This window comes from Periplaneta americana, chromosome 16 (genome assembly GCF_040183065.1).
Source record: "Periplaneta americana isolate PAMFEO1 chromosome 16, P.americana_PAMFEO1_priV1, whole genome shotgun sequence".
In the NCBI taxonomy this organism is placed as follows: Eukaryota; Metazoa; Arthropoda; class Insecta; order Blattodea; family Blattidae; genus Periplaneta; species Periplaneta americana.
The window spans coordinates 95,524,294-95,545,548 of record NC_091132.1 but is presented as its reverse complement, the minus strand read 5'-3'; the positions used below and the strand labels follow the sequence as shown (position 1 = coordinate 95,545,548).

The 21,255-nt window shown below is 36.0% G+C and overlaps 1 protein-coding gene and 1 long non-coding RNA gene across 2 annotated transcripts in view; one reads left to right on the top strand and one right to left on the bottom strand.

Annotated features, from left to right (window-relative positions):
• LOC138690959 (uncharacterized) overlaps positions 1-21,255 on the bottom strand; it is a 1,057,789-nt gene that overhangs the window by 660,400 nt on the left and 376,134 nt on the right. The gene's annotated exons all lie outside the window — the stretch shown is intronic.
• The window catches only part of LOC138690957 (acyl-CoA Delta-9 desaturase-like), a 179,539-nt gene that overhangs the window by 137,807 nt on the left and 20,477 nt on the right, over positions 1-21,255 (top strand). Inside the window, exons 2-4 of the mRNA XM_069812549.1 lie at positions 5,239-5,528; positions 10,462-10,592; positions 20,316-20,521. Coding sequence (XP_069668650.1) covers positions 5,252-5,528; positions 10,462-10,592; positions 20,316-20,521 — 614 coding nt within the window. The 5' untranslated portion in view covers positions 5,239-5,251. The remainder of the gene's footprint in view (positions 1-5,238; positions 5,529-10,461; positions 10,593-20,315; positions 20,522-21,255) is intronic.

Genomic DNA, 21,255 nt, shown 5'->3' with positions numbered 1-21,255 from the left:
CGAGCGCAACTCCAGATCAGCAGGGAAACGCGCTACGTCCTGAGTCATGCCGGTGGCTCTTATCTCTTGTTCTTGAGTGCACTTGGCTCAGAAGAATTACACCAATAACTCTTGTTATATCAGTATTTTCATTCACTATCGCTCTCGGCAGCTCCTTATTGGCCTAAAAGAAAGGGGAATGGATGTTGCCATGGAAATCCTTGGTGTCTTTAACTGTATCAAGTCGATTGTTTTAATTTAACTATAGTACAAAGTGTGGAACACAGGTTGTAGCTTTCCAATTTTTAATTTCATTAATAAAATCTATATACAAAAGTTATGGAAGATGAAAAAACGAATAGGCTGTATTTCGAACATACTGTATTTCAACGACTGTGTTTTTCATTCGACAGCCTAGTTTAAAAGGAAAAACAACTCAAAATATATCTAAGGTTTTGAGGAATCTGCATTTTAAAGTTTTATGTTGATATGAAAAATCAAAGAATCGTTTAAATTGCTCCAATTTCTGATCATAATGTTTTATATATACCGTACTATAAGTTTCATATTAAAGTATGTTAAATAAATTTTTCACAGCAAAAATAATCTTTAAAATTCAGTTGTCTCAAAACTTTAAAGTTTGAATTGATTCCCTTTTGAACTGGCTCATCGATTTACAAAGAGTGTACCAAGAAGTCTTGTTTTTCTTAGTGTCATCATATACTTATGTATGTACAGATACGGAATTAAAAAAACGGGCCGAGTCTTGGTAGCAGTCTTCCTGTATGTGGGCAACAAACTTTGCAAGACTGTCCACAACTAGCATACATTTTGGCGCCCTTGTTCACTGCACATGCGCAATGCGTTGTATTTAAAACTCAGTAAAATTAGATCCTCTACAACTCTTTCAACAGCTCAGACACCAGAGGTCTGCATCGGACGTTTTCGCTCGAGCGCCAAGTAGTTAATAGCATAATCCGATAGGTAGCGCACATGCATGATGGGTAAAATTGTCGCGAGCGATAAATCCTCGAACGGTATAAGCCGAGCGTTAGACATTCGTTCTTGTTACATTGATGAACTGTGTAGTAACATCATAGATGTTTATCATTTCAAAACTTTGCAGTGTTTAACTAACCTCTCCATAGTGCAACTACAAAACTTGCTTTAAAATGTAATGTAAATGTTGTAGGTAAATGTTTTCTTTTTTCCCCACACAGGAGTGATTTTGTTTTTGCCACATCTGATAGATGTTATTGACTGTAAATAAACGGAGAACACAATCATCACGATAATGCAAGAAATGTATCAAGTTTTCTAGTAATAATAATAATAATAATAATAATAATTTATTTATTTATTTTATTTATTTATTTATTTAATGTGCTGTACAACAGCCAGTGGCCAATTACAGTTCAGCACAAATATAACAAAAACATAAAACAAAACTAATTATTACACATAAATATAATTACAATTACAATAATGACGATGAATGGATAACTAAGAATACTATGAGACAATGTTAATTGAGTATAATGCCTAAAAGAATACATTAATGATAAATCGTTGCCAAGAGCAAACAAAGTCTATACATTGAAGGGATCGAATTCGCAGCCATGCATGTTGGCAGTTTTAATGCATCTGGAGACTGGTGAAAGAAATTTAGAATTTCTAATATAGAAAAGTTTGTGGGCTCTCATATCTTTTGTTGGAATACGTAAGGTAATATTGTTTAAGAAAGAGTCACAGGATATATCACCTTTGAGGACTTTACAAAAGAACAGATAATCTAGCTCATGGCGTCTAGCATATAGATTTTGACAATTAAAATATTCACATTTTCTCTCATAACTATACCTGGAATTAATGGGCAGAAATCTGAATGAACATAAGGATATAAATTTTCTTTGTATATTTTCTAATTTAGCCGAGTCCGTAGTTGTAATCGAGTTCCAAACTACAGATGCATATTCGAGTTTCGATCGCACCAATGTATAGTATAGCATTAAAAGAGAATCGGGCGTGGAAAAAGAATAAGTTATTGACCGTATTATTCCTAGCATTCTGATTGCGTGATTGTAAATGTAATCAACGTGACTATGAAAATACAATTTACTGTCAAAGAATATTCCCAAATCTTTTACGCAATCCGTTCTGTTAATTAGTACATTATTTAGATAATAATTAAATTTCAGTGAAGAAGTTTTTCTAGAACAGATTATTACATTAGTTTTGGATACGTTAATTGTCATACCATTGTCTTCCGACCATTTAGCAACTGAATTAATGTCACATTGAAGTGATTGACAGTCAGTACTACTTTTGATTGTACGAAAAATTTTTAAATCGTCTGCAAATAATGAACAGTCAGAACTTATTCTTTTGCATATATCATCTATGAATATAATAAATAGGAGAGGTCCTAAAGTAGATCCCTGCGGGACTCCGCAATTTATATTATAAGAATAAGAGTGTATATTAAACAGTCTTACACATGAAACTCTATTACTTAAATAATTTTCGAACAACTTTACGTAGCTTACAGAAAGGCCAATATTTCCTAACTTATGAAGAAGGATATAGTGCGGAACTACATCAAAAGCTTTGCTGAAATCAAAATATATTGAATCAGTTTGTCCCTGCGTTTCAATTATTGGTACAATTTGATTTAGATATGTGACCAGGTTAGTGACAGTGGATTTAGTTTTAGTAAATCCATGTTGTGAAGAATTGAACTTGTTTTTCACATAAAACGATATATGTCTGTGAATAATGGTTTCAAAAATTTTTGAAAAGTTATTTAGGATTGAGATAGGTCTGTAGTTTCTGACATCATTTCTTTTTCCGTTTTTAAATATAGGAATAATTGCAGCTTGTTTCCATAGTGAGGGAAATTCACCATTTTTCAAACTAATATTAAATATGTGGGCTAAAAGAGGAATAAATATATTAGAGCATCCTTTAATTATACAATTTGGAATACCGTCAGTGCCAGTTGTTTTTGTTGGTTTCAGTTTTTTAATTGCTTTACGAACGTCATCATGTGTTACTTTAGGTATAGGTAATGAGTCTGTTATATTCGTAATAATGTTTTCATATGTATGGCTGTGTTTAGTCTGAACAGATTTGAAGTGATCAGCAAAAGCATTGACAATGTCTAATTGATCTGTGATGTGTTTATCGTTAAGAATTAATTCAGAGGGATAATTATCTGTCTTCCGAAATGATTCAACATATTTCCAAAACCTTTTTTGGTTCCGTTTCAAGATTTTCATTAATATTTTGAAGCCATGATAATTTATCCGATTTAATTTTAAATTTCACATGTTTTCTATAGTAGGAAAATGCTTGATAATAAAATTCAGTTTTGAATTTTTTATATTTTTTATGTGCATGGTCTTTCTTTCTAATAAGTTTACGTAAGGTGTTAGAAAACCATTGTGGATAACTAGACCTTTTGACTCGAGTGACAGGAACTGCCTGGGATATGACACTATTAACTACTGAACATAGTGAGCTAGCTGCATCGTTAACATCGACAGCTTGGTAAACACAGGACCAATCGTAATTATATAGACTCCAATATAAATTCAAGTAATCACCTTGAGAATAATTTGGGAAAGAATTTTGTTGATTCTGGGGGGAAAAATTTACTGTGACTTCAAGAGTTATTGTTAAGGGAGGATGATAGTCATCCTGCAAGACTAGCGAGTGAGTGGCCAGATTGACCTCAGTCTCGGTTAAATTTGTAAATACAAGATCAAGTAAGTTTTTGTTATTAACTGTTGAATTTACTTGTTTCAATCCAAGAAAGCAAGAAGATGAAAATAACTCTTGAGCCTTAATTTTGGAGTAGTAATGGATGTTATTAGCGCAACAACCAGATGACCAATTCATACCAGGAGTATTAAAATCGCCGAGAAAAACTACTCTATTATTGTGTGTATCGAGATGATTTTCAAGAAAATTTAGATAAGATTTTAGAAACTTTGGATCAGTATCAGGTGGAAAGTAATGATTACCAATTAACAAATTGAATCCGTCTTCCATAGGAATCTGAATCCATACACACTCGCTAATGAATTCTAAGTCATGTCTCCGGTATACTACAGGTATTTGATTGTTGACAGCTATTAAGACACCACCACCACGGGTTTTATTGGTATCCTCAAATTTTCTATCACCACGAAGAATGGTATAATAATTAGGGAATAAATTATTATACTCAAGAAGCTCTTGAAGCCATGTTTCTGTCAAACAGATAATAGTGTCAGCATTACTAACAACATTTCCGAAAAATTAATCAATTTTAGTGTTTAATCCTCTGACGTTTTGATAATATATGTCAAGATGATGGCTTGAACTATACATTGAATATCAATGGTAAAACTAAGAGGCATTCCCGTTGGAATAATAATAATAATAATAATAATAATAATAATAATAATAATAATAATAATAATAATAATAATAATCTCTAATAATTAGTGTATCAATCTTTGCGTCTGTAACAGTTATGCAGCATGATTATTCGTTTTATTATATTTTCTGTGACGTTATCTCTGTACTAATATTGTTATTAATTTACTGCTATATAATAATATTTTGTAAAACGTTTCTACATTGTCGCAGTATATAGGCGGAACACTATGTATGGACCTATCATATTATATATGTGGTAAATCAAATATTGAATAATTATTAATTAGCAATAATGACTGTATATCGAAGTTTTCATACTATTTTATTTATAACTTCATGTTACTGTTTTGGTACGTTCCATTAGACGTTTGTCATAAACGCAGAAAATAAAGCCTTATTTTTACCGTGTGAGCAAAACATGTGTATCTTATCTGTCGCCCTCCATACGAGATAAGACATGTCGGTGAGATGACCTTGTATTGTGCTTCTATTTATTACGAGCGTATCACAACCGATCTTATCTCGCTCGAGCGTGCAACATTCGACCGAGTTCAAGCGAGCGATTTAACTCCAATGCAGCACTCTGTCAGACACAGTTTTGTCGCGTCGTTGCCTGTGTACACACACTCATTCAAACCTACTGAACACACAGTTACGACAAAAATGTCGTTCAACAATTTGTCGCTTGTGTACACATAGCCTTATAAATGCTTCTGTAACCAAACATGTCTAACAGTATAACAGGCCGAGACTGTGATGTGGATGATGACTGATTTATGACTCTTCGTACACAATTCGTAACATATATTACTAAGGCTTCTTCCTTTCTTACAGATTGGTGTTCAAAATGGCGCCGAATTTGACGACGACGACCGCGTTGTTCCTAACGGAGGACGTGTACAAAAGCAGCGAACCGTCGACATCCGGAACGCGCTCCAGAGGAAATGAGAAGAAGACGGAGGAGCAGCTGGGGCAGGAATTGGAGAAGAAGCAGGAGGAACAGCCACAGTACGAGTGGAACATCCGTTGGCGTAACGTCATCGCTTTCATCTACCTGCACGTGTTCGCTGTGTACGGAATATATCTCGCCTTCACCACGGCCCAGTGGAAGACAGTTATATGGGGTGAGATTCAGATTACGTCTTATCAACATAGGAACAAATCTTTCACTAGAATGAAGTTCTTTACAAACGCTACGGGACTTAAGAACATATGTCCTCGGTCGCCGTCGGCATTTCACTTTTTCGGCTGCAGGAACAACAGATATTAGTAGGGAAGACTCGGCTAATTTCGTGATACTAAAATGTCAGTGCAAAATTAAGGTTCAAATATTAAAAAAATGATAGGTTTCAGGAAGTTACATGTCAGCATTTTTACCTCAAATTCATACAATAATTATAAACAAACAACAGAAATAGGGAAACAAAAAATTATCACTATTGAAGGATTGGTATAATTTCGTGATAATACAAGGATATTTTCGTGATAGCCATTAAATTCAAAATATTTAGGCTTATTCAGTCTAATTTTAAATTCCACAGTGAGATTCGTACCTACAACCCAAACAATTAAAACTTGTTCTGTATTTTGAAAGGTACGTATCACGAAACCATTGACCACAACTGATATACTGAATCCATCTTTCACCATGCTTATCGTCCTCGAAATTTTACTGAGCAAGGTCCGCACAAAAATCATTAGACTTATCATTCAGCTTTTCTTTATGCTCAGATCATCTTTGTTTGGCTCCTGAAGATGCTGCTGTTTCGTTGTCTACCTCTTTTAACTCACTTGAGGGACTGAAAATGTCATTCTCATTGACCACTGCTTTGATCCCTTCTGGTCCTCATCGAACTTGCCAAGACAAAGACGAGGTTTCTCTGCGTTTTCCTTTGTTTTAGACACAATCAATTGCCTCTTTCATATCACTTACATTGTATTTTTTTTTCAGATTTGACCCTGCGATTACCTGCTATCTGCAACCTGCACGATGTGCAAATATTTTACGTTCCATACACTTGTTATTTCTTCCACCAGAGAATGTTGTTATACCATAGAAAAATTGAAAGAGAAGAAAAAATGGCCTCGTGAAATGATAAAAACGCTGCGAAACCTCCCAAGATAAAGCTGTGTTACAAACCAATGCATTGATAAGTATATATTTTGCACCAGTACTCACCATTGAAAACAATTTGGACCACAAAAAACAGCAAAAAAACTCTTCTTTTGACAAAAGAAATCGGATGGTGTATTCACTTAGGAATTCAAAGCTATAGATCTCAGTTCTTCAAGTAGTTTCCAAAAAATCCGCTCACGTCACTGCAAGAGCGCAGTGAACAGAATCTATGTTATAATCAGGCTTAGAATCCGGGACACTTTAGCAACCAAAGCACGCACAACTTAACTTTAGAGTTCTTTGAACATAGTAGGCATATATACTGTGAATGTAAATAACGACGTCAATGTGCTTCGTTTTATTCTACTGTTAATAATACAATCTAGTGACAGTGCAAAATGAAGTAGAATACATACCTCACAAGTTTTCATGTCCTTCGATGACATTGAAGTCGTTAGCGTTACAATGAACAACGATGCAGTACATACTTGCAACTAGTTCCAAAAAACTGTTCACTATGTATTGAAAATGCACTGTGATGGCCTGAGTTCGTTTCGTAGGGAGAGACGGAAGAATACTGTACCTCTGATCACGAATCAGATTGTACTCTAACGCACAGGTAAACAAAACTCACCGTGCCATCTCACTCCAGCTATACTCCGTTGCACTGTTAACTTCACTTCCTTCTTAAGTTGTCTGGGATCCTAAGCCTGGTTATAATACAGCTTCTGCCATTTATACTATACCGTGAGAATTATATTTGTCCCTGATATAAATTCGTGATAAATTTAAATCAAAATATCAGGAAATTAGCCGAGTTTGCCCTACAATTCAGAAGAGTGAAAGCAATTAGTTTGTAGCCTTATGTGATTATGGCGTGCAGTCTTGATTAACAAACCTTTGCAGATATTTTATTATATCTCTGCCGGTGACTGACCGTTAAGTTTGAAGTGACTTATCTTGGTCGTGGGCATCAGAGTACTAGAAAGCAAAACAAAGTTGTCTTCATTCCAATGCAATGATCATAAGTTCAGAGTTCAGCCATACATTTTCTCACAGATTAGTACAACATTTGCTATCTCCCTTCCCCTTCAACGCAAACTGTGACGTTGCATAGACATAGAGACAAGAGATCTGTACTCATAATTATTCATTGACCCACTTCATAGGATGTTTGCCGAGTCTCCAATTCCTTATACAATGAGCAGCCACTTACAAGGGAAGGTTTTCAGTAGAGCACGACAGCTTTGGCTGAAAGTGTTAGTGTAGATTGATTTAAGGTTCCTGAAAACATTCGAATCAAATAGCAAGCAAAGTGGCCGCTATGTCACCGAGAACATGATGATAATGATGATGATGATGATGATGATAATAATAATAATAATAATAATAATAATAATAATAATCGTAAATAATTTCGCTAAAAATTAATTTTATATTCCGGCCGTGATGCAAGTGGGCTCGAATTCCACCTAGAATGCACACTTGATATTATACTGTCTTTTGTCATTATATGGTATTGTATTTCGTAGAGGCCTGGTATTATATTGAACTGACGTCACAAACAGTACATACATACATACACACAAATGACTTTTAAGGAACCCGCAGATTCATTGCCGCCCTCACATAAGCCCGCCATTGGTCCCTATCCTGCGCAAGATTAATCCAGTCTCTATCATCATATCCCACCTCCCTCAAATCGATTTTAATATTATCCTCCCATCTACGTCTCGGCCTCCCCAAAGGTCTTTTTCCCTCCGATCTCCCAACTAACACACTATATGCATTTCTGGATTCGCTCATACGTGCTACATGCCCTGCCCATCTCAAAATGTCTGGATTTAATGTTCCTAATTACGTCAGGTGAAGACTGCAATGCGTGCAGTTCTATGTTGTGTAACTTTCTCCATTCTCCTTAACTTCATACCTCTTAGTCCCAAATATTTTGCTAAGGATGCTATCCATACAATGATAAATATTGGCCATGTAACTCCTTGGTAAGTAACTCGTTTCCATAGTTTCAATGACACACACACAACAAGAACACTGCCTATGTCTATAACATCGAAGTTCAATGCAGCACATTAAACAACAATTCGTATATGAATACAGTTACTTACCCTATAATCTTTTCACTGTTAGAAAAATCCTACAGAGTCCACCGCTGTGGAGTAACGGTTAGCATGCCTGACCATGAAACGAGCGGGCCCGGGTTCAAATTCTGGTTGGGACAAGTTACCTGGTTAAGGTTTTTCCGGGGTTTTCCCCGCAATCCATTAAGAGCAAATGGTGGATAACTTTCGACGCTGGACCCTGGACTCATTTCACTGGCATTATCATCTTCATATCATTCAGACGCTAGATAATCATAGATGTTATTAAAGCATCGTAAAATAAGCCAGTAAGAAACAGTGGCGAAGCTAAGGTGTTAACATTGTGTAGGCTGAAAAAATCTACTTACCTTATATCTTTTTACAGAGCAGATGTTTATCGGTTTTCTATCAAATTTTTTTGTGGCACAGACCCCACAAGAAGATGATCACCACTCATTTTCACCCCAAACAGAATAGACGTAAACAACATAACTTATTTGTCTCAGAGAACCCTGTTAGCCAAGGAATTTCTTATGTTATGAAAACTGAAAATTTATATTTTGTCTTCCTCTACCCTCTATTTTAATATGTAAAGGTGATGTCGATCTCTTATATTTGTAAGAATATTTTGTTTCATATGTTCAACTTGAAAACGGTTCCTCTTTTAATTCTACAAAATGACCTCAGTGTTCTCTCAGTATGAGTCATTTTACACAAAATTAAGATGTAACACACACACGCATACACTTTGATTAAATTAAACTCAGCAACGCAGCGCTTTCAGAGAACACCAATATAGCGCGACATAATATTGTGACGAAAGGCTAGACTGGTCCCGTAAGGAGATGAAGCGATTGGATACCTCCTCACCGGTCTCTCCTCAAGCTTGCGAATCAAGGTCGTACCCATGAGTTTAGAGGCTTTTTGTCTTAAGCCTCGTTGCTCGCGCTGCTCTCTCCATACTGCAATGACTGCCAACAGTGAACTTAGTATATGGAAGGATCGGAATGCAACCAAGTATTACGATACATCGTAATAGTAAGTTCGGAGAGGTCTTAAATTACGTTTTATTACAATTTACTTGAATATTGCAAACATACCACCTCACCATAACGCATGAGTCAGGTCTGCTGGAGCTCATGCAATGCAATGCATTCTGAAACGTTGGTTTCCATGGTAACTCTGCTGTGATTCGCTGGAAGTGACAGTGTTGTGTTTGAATGTATTCAGTTTGTGGATATAGTTGTTTTTTAAAAATACCTCAATTTTTACATTGTGTTATACATGGAACAGACTCTTTTTATCGGTATGAGTGTACTGAAATGTGAAGATGAGCCTTCTAATGAGAAAACAAAGTTATATTATTTTTTGTGGACAAAGTCTCTTTCGAAAGTTTGCTCCTCAAATATGTGCATATCGTTCTGAATTGTTTAAAGAATTCGATGTTCATTAAGTCCAAACCCTCTTCAGACAGAAGATTTTTATAACCCTTAAAAATGTTTAATACGGATTTCTTCTGAAAGAGAATACTATTAAGTGTTCGAGTGTTCCTTGTGGCATACAGCTCATAAAACAATCGTGTCAGGCAATGAAAGCGGTCCACACAAAGAATTTCTTTGTAAATTATCCTGAATTGAAATCAAATGTCTAAGCAGGACCATGAAGTAGCAGACAGTTATGACTTTCATAGAAATATCAGCTCCCATCAACGTTAAGGAGGTTCTGAACACTTCAACGAACCTAACCTATGTTAATCTAATCTATCAAGTTGTTGGCTTATCTGTACATATAAAAAATAACATGTAACTATTTTGAAATAATAAAACGTTATATTCTCTTTTACAGCCGTATGGTTAGCCATCTTCTCAGCTGTTGGTGTCACTGGTGGCGCTCACAGACTTTGGTGTCACAGAGCCTACAAAGCTAAATGGCCACTCCGATTAATCCTGTGCATTTTGCAGACGGCAGCATTCCAGGTAACTGTATTTTGTTAGACGTTATTTGTAAATACTGCATCGAGGCTTTCAAAATCGCTGAAACCTGTTCCACTAACATAATAATAGTTAAATGTTGTTACTTCATTATATATAAATCACACATTCAAGGCCAAGTGCGGAATCGCCTTTCTCTTACAGCAACTTTCTTCATGCTATTCTCTCCGCGTAAAATAGAGCTGCAATAATCTACTTTGGTTTTTATGACTGCGGCATACACAATCTAAATGCTTCGTCATCTTCATGGCATGGGATATTAATTTCAAATATGACATATGTTTCAGACAGATATAACTTTCCACGGTCATTCTACTCTTTGTCCCATTTTCAGAACGTCACTGAACAGCTGTGACTGATAGCCTACTGGTGTCTTTCACTTGATTCACCTGGTAAAGTTTGCCACTGGTTTGAATTCAGACTCTGAAAATCTACATAAAAGACAGCTTACGACAGATATTGTAACTTATGTAATTATGCGATAAAATTAGGATCAACTATCTGGGAAGCGGTAGTATGTCTTCTGCTCTTCTTTAGTTGGTTATTTAATGACGTTGTATCGACTACTAGGTTATTTAGCATCGATGAGATTAGAGATTGCGGGATGAGGCCGAGAATTCGCCATAGATTACCTGACATTCACTTTACGGTTGGAAAAAACCAACCACGTAGGCTAATCAGTCCAAGCGGGAATTGAACCCACGTCTGAACGCAACTCCGGATCGGCAACCAAGCGCCTTAGCCGACTGAGATACGCCGGTGGCTTTTTCTGCTGTTCCGGAGCTGTGTTCGGGCGTGCGTTCGATTCCCTCTTAGACTGATCACTTCTTTGGTTTTTTCTGAGTTCTCCCCAACTGTAATGTCAGGTAATACATGGCGCATCCTCAGCCTGATCTCATCACCAATTCAATCGAAACTAAACAACCTATCTGTTGATTCAGTGTCGTTAATAAAAAAAAATTAAGAAAAAAAGATCTCAGGAGCGAAATTAGCATAGTCAATAACTAAGTAACCTGTTTAACTGCATATAGTTCTAAACTTATTGAAATTACACCAGCTTTTTTTAGTTGGAATAGCCTATATGTACAGTATTCTGTATAAACTGGTACAGGGATACCATTTTATTTTTACTTCAATTTTTATTGTACCTGAGTTTTTAAATGTACTTCACTCCCACCCCTTCTACTAGTAAAGTTCCAACCTTTCTTCACACAAAACCAAGGCCGCGTATGCAGTCAAAGTCGCCTTACGGTAATAGTCTACAGTACTGAGTTAGTAACTATAGTACGTTTTAGAAATATGTTCGCGTTTTCCAGTGACGAAAGAGCTTTCAATATTGAATCATATTTTCGCACAGGTACTGTCGTCCGTTTGCCTACGTCGCATCCCGGTTTCCCCCACCCGATTCTGCTCGCCCCTCTGTAAAAGCTAGTGGTTGGACTGTCTTAGCTCTTTCCTGAAAACATTAATTTATGTTAGGAATTGAACGTCTACGTAATATTAGGCTATACAACTGTTTAAAACAACTTAAATAAAAGGGCCCCGTTAAATAATTAACTGTCACGTGATTTCCCCCCTTTCTACGACTGTGCGACAAAACCACTTGGACGGAGTAATTTTATCTTTTCGGATCGGGCAGAAGTGAAGATTGAATTTACATTACGTAAGGTAATCTTTTATAGAGTAGGGACAGAATTATTTCAACATGAGTTACTAGTACGAAGGACAAAACTGGTAATTGGAATTAGGTACAATAGTCTATAGAGCGATAATATGCACAAAAAAACTGAAGCCTGTATCGAAATGAACGGCCATAATTTTCAAGAATGTGTTTAGATATTCATATTATGATTATTTTTCAATTTAGCTATATTCTTTATACTGGACGCTAATGTGCTGTAGACAGTATAATATACACTGCATAATGAATACGTCCGAATGGATAGCTCAGTTCGTGAGTAAAACACTTATTGTTAATACAGTACTGTATTTTGATTAAAGAAAAACCTAATGAAAATTATCAAACTCAAAATCGCGATATTTTATAGTTTACGCAAATGGATGAACTACTTTTCTTCCCTCCTATACCTAGTAAAGTGATTTGTTTCTATTTTACGCCAGTATCATCGAACTCCAGTCGTGGAAGGGGGTAGCAAACGGTGTATCCGGTTCTCAACCGTTAATCCAAAGGTATAGCCAGGTTAATATTAGAAATGTTAGTAAAACTAAAATGATGTCCCTGTACTCGTGCTATTTTGTCTCAAGCGATGCTCTTCCATGTGACCAATAAATTCGTGATCAGAGAAAAGAAATACTATTGAATATGAAAATGTAATGGAGATATGGTCCCGCGCCGTGGCGTCGTGGTCTAAGGCATCCTGCCTAGGACTCGCGTTACGGAATGCGCGCTGGTTCGAATCCTCATGGGGGAATAAATTTTCTCATGAAATTTCGGCCAGTGTATGGGACCGGTGCCCACCCAGCATCGTGATGCACTTGGGGAGCTACGATAGGTAGCGAAATCCGGTTACGCAAACCAGCTATAACGGCTGGGGGGCTCATCGTGCTAACCACACGATACCTCCATTCTGATTGGATGATCGTCCACCTGTGCTTCGGCATGTGGCCGTGAGGCCAGCAGCCGGCTGGTAGGTCTTGGCCCTTCATGGGCTGTAGCGCCACGGATTATTATTAATGGAGATATGGTAGGGAAATGATGTCCATGTCTAAATTGAGGAAATAGGAGAACCCCGGGAAAAACCCTAACCGCGATCTTGTTCACCAGGAGTGCCATTATGGATTTTTTAATTAAATTATTTTTAATTGTTTTTCAAATGATTTTCCTTGTGCTTTGGTACATCACTGAAGATCTGGGACACTTCAAACATACTTTCCATACTTAATCGGTACCTGATCCGAATCAGTTTCTTCTGAAGACTTTTTAATGACTCATTTGAAGTCCTTAAGTATTGTTGAAATGAGTAACAACGTTTGGTGGACCTTGTATTAGATAGGTAAGTCTTAGTTAACGTCGAGATTAGTTATAGCGAAATATAAATTGGGATAATGATGTCGAGAATTTGCCATGGGATTACTTGACATTCAACTTACAGTTGGTAAAATCGTAGTGAAATCCCAACTAGGTAATCAATCCAAGGGGAAATGAAACCCACTTCCGAGTGGAGCTTCGAATCAGCAATAAGAAGCACCCACAGTATGAGTTACTTTTGGTTCTTGATATTATATTCAGTCTATATCTTTTGTGTATCTCTTAAAATGTTTCTTCTTTAATTTAAATTTATGTTTAATTTTCTTTTGAAATATCAGATTTCAACTATATTTAAAAGATGAAACTGGAATGAGATAAATAATAAAAAATATGTGTGTTCTTGAGTCGTAAGGATCTCGAGATTGTTTAGAATAGCTATATGAGCTCCAAGTTACTGCCCACTTTTCTCACTCCGGAATTCGATATCCCATTCAAGGGACTGATAGACTAGTAATTTTTTAATGCAGAGACCGAGCAGAGGACGTAACAACATATCCCTACATGTAAAATGAAGAAAATCTATCATTAACCCTTTGGAGCATAGTGGTTGTTCAGGAGAACCATAGTTTCTTTCTTTCTAAATTTTATGGCACGGATATTCCACCAAGGAACCACTTCTTGAGTATACATAGAGATGCCATCTGTGTTTTGAAATTGTGTGCAGAGTTAAAATGTTGAAAAAAAACTGATCGAAGCTTTATTATGATCCATGATATGGAAAACATAAAAAATTAATTTGTGCTGCAAAGGGTTAAGCACTACTTCATTAGATATAGTATCTTCAGTTTCAGATCAGAATCGCGCCTTGGTCTTCTGCCAGTAGTCCTTTTGGTTGCTATGCATAGACATTTGGCTAGCCCGCGCTATGAGTGTGCTAAACTAGCCCCGGCTATCGAGTGATTACTTGTACAGGATTCATATCATATCATATCGGTAACCCTGGTTTACGAATACGAAAAACATTAGTTCGCTGACATCCATCGGAAGTCCGCGCTAAGAATGGCCCTTTGAGTTGAACCGAGTTCTATCCAGTCTAGGTCCAGGTTCGAAACCTGACTCGCTTCAATCATTGATTATTGAAACCAAGTTCAAACAAAAGTCAGCCACGTATATTTGAAGGACGCTAGATTACGAAGGGATACGGAGACGTATTGGATCTCTTCAAGTCACAAAAAAAAATTTCTGATTTAAAAAAAGATGTACCCATGGCAAATGAACTGATTTTAGATAATTCTTTCCGATTTTAGTTCATGTGTCCTTTTGTGAATATAAAATATTCTAATCGCGAATGATTGTTTTATGTTATGGTTACTTATTAATTACTATCTGAAAGCTTCTTAGGGTATGTTAGTCCTAAACAGTTATTTTTAAACACCCGTTTGTGCCATAAATCTGTACAAAAAAATAATAATAAAAGCAAAGAGAACTAACGTTACAGTTCTATACCGCTATCCGTAAAGTTTTTGTTGCCTTCTGTTTACGATGTTGTTCTATAAACTATCTAGATCTTCACGACATTTAAAATCCCTTCAGGTTGTGAAAACATTAATTATGAAAGGCTCTTTAGTGCTCATGTTATCGTTTCTTAACCATTCAGCTACTTAAATTTTCTAGGAGAAAGTAGATTTATACCACTCGACCTAATAAAACAGAATGTATATTATACATCAGTTAATTACAACTATCATGGAACGAATTTTTCTCCAATAATAGGTACTTATACTAATTTTCGAGAGTTTTTATGTCCCCGAAGAATTTATCTCCATCTGATATTTGGATGTTTCAGACGACACTATGCTTCCCGCATTTAGTGACACCATACTTTATTAAGTACCTATAATGAACTGCATAATCAGTTGTTCTCTGGGCTGATATATCATAAAATAACTTTTAAATGATTCCTAGAACAAATAAATTGCACACAAAATGAAGAAACTTTAAAGACACATTATAAAAAAATTCAATACCATAGCGACACTGAATATTCTCTAAGAATAAACATTTCTTACCATAATCAGTTGAGAGAATAAAAACAACGGAGATCAATTCTAAGAAATGTAACGGAACTATTTCAGAAGGCTACTAACACGGCAGAGGAAGAATAAATATAATTATTAGGATTTATTTAATTAAAGCAAATTGAAAGACAACATGGAAATTGTCACAAAACAGATATCAAGTCTCTTGTGGTAATACAGAACTTGAACCCAACGAAGAGTTCAATATCAAAAGCATACACGAAAAAAAAAAATGTATTCAAGTAACGCTTAGTAAAGAAAAAGCAGTAAGCTTGTAATGATCAGATCGTGACGACCATTACGACTACGAGGACGACGATAGTAATGATGATGATGATGATGATGATGATGATGATGATGATGATGATAACGACGACGAAGCTGCGACGACAAATATAACGATAGCGATGACGAATGACCATGTACTATCTAATTCTTAAATATCTCAATTTCTCAATATCGATACACTAAACACGAGGTTTAAAAGAGTAACCGAATTAACTAGGCATAACAAGCCAAGATAATGTTTTTTGTAAAAATAATGAATTTCACTTAGAAAAGAAATGTTAAATAAAAATACAAACGAGGTGCGTTTGAAAAGTTGGTGGCCTGACACATAGATGGCATTGAAAACGTGTCAGCAGCTATGCAGTAGTTCAAGCACAACAAATCATAATTTTCTATTGACTACAATTTGTGTAGTTAATTAGTACGTCGTGCTGTCATTAAATATTTCGTAAAAAGCGGAATGAGAAAAACAGAAATTAAAGCAGACATGGATGCTACACTGGGGGAATCCGCCCCAACGTTTTTGACTGCGAAATAATGGGCGGCACTATTTAAACATGGCCGAGAGAGTGTGGAAGATGATCCCCGCAGTGGACGTCCAGTAACAGCAAGTGAAGAAATCGTAGAAAAAATCCATGATATGGTGTTGAATGACCGTCGACTGAAAGTGCGAGAAATTAGCGAGGTTATGCGTATCTCAACTGAACGGGTGTGCCACATCTTTGTTAATGTCTTGGGCATGTGCAAGGTCTCCACAAGATGGGTTCCGCGTTTCTTAATACTGAAACAAAAGCAAGTCCGATGACAAATTTGGAGGGAATGTATGGCTCAATTCGAGAAAAATACACACGATTTTTAGGCGGTTTGTGAACACTGATGAAACCTGGACCAATTACTACATACCAGAGATAAAACAACAGTCCAAACAATGGAAACACTGTGATTTTTCCTCTCCAAAGAAAGCAAAAGGTGTTCAATCGGCTGGGAAAGTCATGTCGTCCGTGTTCTGGGATTCTAAGGAGATAATCATGATTCACTATCTAGCGAAATCAGGTTCCACGAAGCAGCTATAACGGCTGGGATGATCATCTTACTAACGACGATATATACCTGTATTGGTTGAATGATTGTTCACTTCTCCTGAGACATATGAACGTGAGGCCAACAGTCGGTTGGGCGACCTTGGCCGAATATAGACTGTAGCAACCGTAGTAGTAATATTTCTTATATTATGAGATTTTCAATGTGTTGTAAACTGTATTGGGTTTCGGTTTGTTCTTATTTTCCTCTCTGCATCCACTGTTTTACAGACTTATAAGCCTATGCGATGTAGGGCAGGGCTTTTTCTGTGAATAGATACCAGACACAGCCTCCCTAGAATAAGCACGATCCAGGATCACCGCAAGTGAATCACAGACAACGGATAACCACCCAGTCCCGTAGACTGAAGATAAATTTATTTTATTTCTCACGCCGGGCATCGAACCACAGAACGCTTGGACGGGCAGCGTGTGAACTACCTAAGAGCCACCATTGTGAACGATGTTGGTTTCAACAGATATAAATAAGAACAAACGTTTTATTAAACTCAAACAGTTTCATAAGGATTTGCATTATTTTAATTTAATATAAGAGCAAATTTGAGCTTTAGTTAGTTTTCAATGACTTTGCGAGACTATGATAAACTGGAGTTAGAAAAGCACAAAACTAAGAGAAATGTCCATTTTGTGCAAAGCGATTCCCGGGAGAAGCAATTTCAATTTTTTATTAAGATCACATTAATATTTTACTGAAGTATTATTCTTTAAGGGGTTAGATACAGCTTACAGCAGTAACATTTTTGAAAATATTCAACTTTTTTTTTCTCCATTTCTGTATCTTGTACAATAATGAAAACTGGTATGTGTAAAACACTGTCCTTCTGCTATATGAAAAAAATATTTTTATGATTTAAAAAATTAATATTTTTTTTAATTCGTAATGGTGGTAGTTCACTGTGCAGTGATGAAGTGTTTCCCTCATAACTCATAAACTTGTTAACTTTCTCATGTTCTCTCTTTTATTTTATTGCTGAAACTCATGTTTACAATATCATGCTCTTTCAACTACATTCCTCATTTAAATTTTTTTTTTATTTTGTGTTAGAAGAAAATACTGATATTTGACCATTTTTAAAATGAATTTATTTTTATCAAGCAATCTATCGAAAGGTAGAGACGTGATCTTGCATCATATTGTAGATATGACATGCATAAATACACACAAAAAATTTCATTGCAGAATGTTGGGTAGTTTTTTAGTTATGTGGGAAACACTTCAACACTGCACAGTGAATTGAATTTTGAAAAAAAAAAAAAAAATGTAAATAATTTTTTTAAATCGTAAAAATGTTTTTTATATAGCAGAAGGACAGTGTTTTACACATACTAATTTTCATTATTGTATATGATACAGTAATGGAGGAAAAAATGTTGAATATTTAAAAAAAATTACTACTGTAAGCTGTACCTAACCCCTTAAAGCACAATTCATAGAATAAACAAAATGAGGTACGATTGTGTCTCCAATTTTACATTTTTATGCATGAGAAGAAGGCTATTTAAATGTACTAGTAAGCTAAATTTTAATTACATCTAGTAACTTACTGTTAATTATATCACATCAACATCAATAAAAGTTGAATATAGGCTCTGATATCGAATTTACATATTCATTTTAAGAAGTCCCCCTTTATTTTATTGCGATTTTTTAAATGGAATATTTTAAAGTATTTAAATTTCATTACTGTTTATTGCACTTCAGAATTAAATTTCTGTTCCCCTACAGCTACATATATTGCATGCTACAATCGCTTCATTCGGAATAATTTTTTTGTTGAAAGTGAAAACTAGTTAGTTATCTGACGGGGCTACAGTCCTATTAAATACAAAGTTTTGCGGCTCAAACAATAAATATGCATCGGCTGCTCCTCATCCACTTTACATTCATGAGCACGGGACTGGTTTGAATATCATTCGCATGCTACTTGGACTACCCGAAGCCATAATTGAACTTGTCTAACAAGCTATACATGTTATACTCCGTTCAATAAATGTTCATAACATGTAAATAAAGAATATCACACGGTCAAGTTCAGGATTATGGCCACATGGCCTATTCCGATCCTATAATGCAGCCATCGGCAAATTTGTACTCACGATGACATCACTGGACCCAAGTCGCATTACATATGACGTAATATCAATCGAGGAATATAGAGCACTCCGTTCGGATTCCAGTAGCACACTCTCAACACAAGCATCTGACGCAGACTAGACGTTAATGATTTATAGATGGACAAATTATATTTTATTTCTCCTTAATTTTTACTACGACACAACAAGATAGGAAAATAATTCTTGTAGAGTTTCTCTTGAGGTCTCTTCTCTGTATTTATGTGTCGTTAAGAATACTAATAATTTGCAATTATTATCAGGCAACAGAATAAAAATTGATGTCCTAAATAAATCACTACGCCCAATGTTTACTGTAACATATCTTTATTACCAAGTGCACATTCCATTTAAAATTCCGTGGAAAAGGGTGGAATTTCTGGTAGACAAATATTGTATTATGACTTTGTGTCGTGTTCCTCTTATTTCCGCTACCATTATTTCGCAGTCAGCAGTTCAGAAAACAATAGGATATATAACTGCACTACATGATATTCGCAAACTACATAATCGAAGGAAATTTTACGACGAAATATTCCATAAATCATATAACGATAAAGAAATCCTAAAGTTGGATTAGAGACCTGAGTCGTTGGGAATGGGATTAGTCTATAACGTAATCAGCCACTCCGTCATTCAGTCAAGTCAAAGTTAGTCGTGTCAGCCACTTTAATATCAGTAAACGAGACACGAATCAAGCACTGCAGATGAATGATGACAACCGAGCTAAATATGTACCTTGTATTCCATACCTCAGTGAAAAATATGGCATTTCGCTTTACAACTGGGATATTACAGGCTTAGTATTTGGAGCGAGGGGTTGTTTACCAAAATTTACATGTAATATCCTTAAATCCTTTAAAACTTCCTTTTATGAGGTTCAGAAGATTCTAATGGAAATTCTGAAGGCCTTTCTTCAAATTCTACACTATCATCTATATGTTAACACGTAAATTTTTGTTTTAATGTACAAATCGAATAATTATTTTGCTCGTTTCATTTCCCTTTATCTTTCATGTTTATTAATTCCGGATCCCAGTGGTCAACCTCACTTGAGGACGGATGATGTGAAATAAATCTTAGTAGTTAAAATAAATAATTAAGAAATTTTGTAACATCCTATATTCGTTGATCATTTCAGAACCACATTTATGAATGGGTCCGCGATCACAGGGTACACCACAAATTCACAGACACGGATGCAGACCCACACAACTCTAGGAGAGGATTCTTTTTCTGCCACATTGGCTGGCTCATGGTCAGAAAACATCCGGACGTCAAGAACAAGGGCAAGACAGTGGATATGAGCGACCTGTTGGAGGACCCCATTGTTGTGTGGCAAATGAGGTAAGTGACTGCTATGCCAGATATGATTTTTATGGAAAAATGCTCATTACAATTTTTTGTATTTCATTCCGTTCTCACAATCACAAATTGGAGTGCAATACCATACCCTGGAGTTCATATCTCATGGAACAATAATTATATTGCGCGAATCTGGCTTCCAGGTTTAGCTTCCTGGGAAGGAGATTTGAATAATAATTAAAGGAAAAATTGTTCCGGGACCGGGCATCGAACCCGAGAGCTTTGGCTAAGCCCGCCAACGCTCTACCATTGAGCTATGAAGGAAGCTAAACCTGGAAACCAATTCGCATAATACACACCCTTGTTCGTTAACATGAAACCACAATTAAAGTCACACAATATACGTAGGATGCACTCTACGTTGGATTATTGACGTTCGTCAATCCACTTGAGGTATGTGGATATGAAGAGAAGAATTGGCCCCGTTAACTGGTATCGTTCCTGGATAGCTCAGTGATAGAGCGTTGGCGCGTTTAGCCAATGGGCCTGGGTTCGATGTCCGGTCCCGGAACAATTTTTCCCTTAAATATTATTCAATAATTATATTGTCTGGTGTGTCTTAACATTTTAGTACTCCAAAATGTGAGAGACTTCTAATTTGTTTTATTTATTTATTTATTTATTTATTTATTTATTTATTTATTTATTTATTTATTTATCTAAGCCTAAATCCCCAATGTCGCATGACCTAGTATGGTCAGGAGAAGTTCACGAAA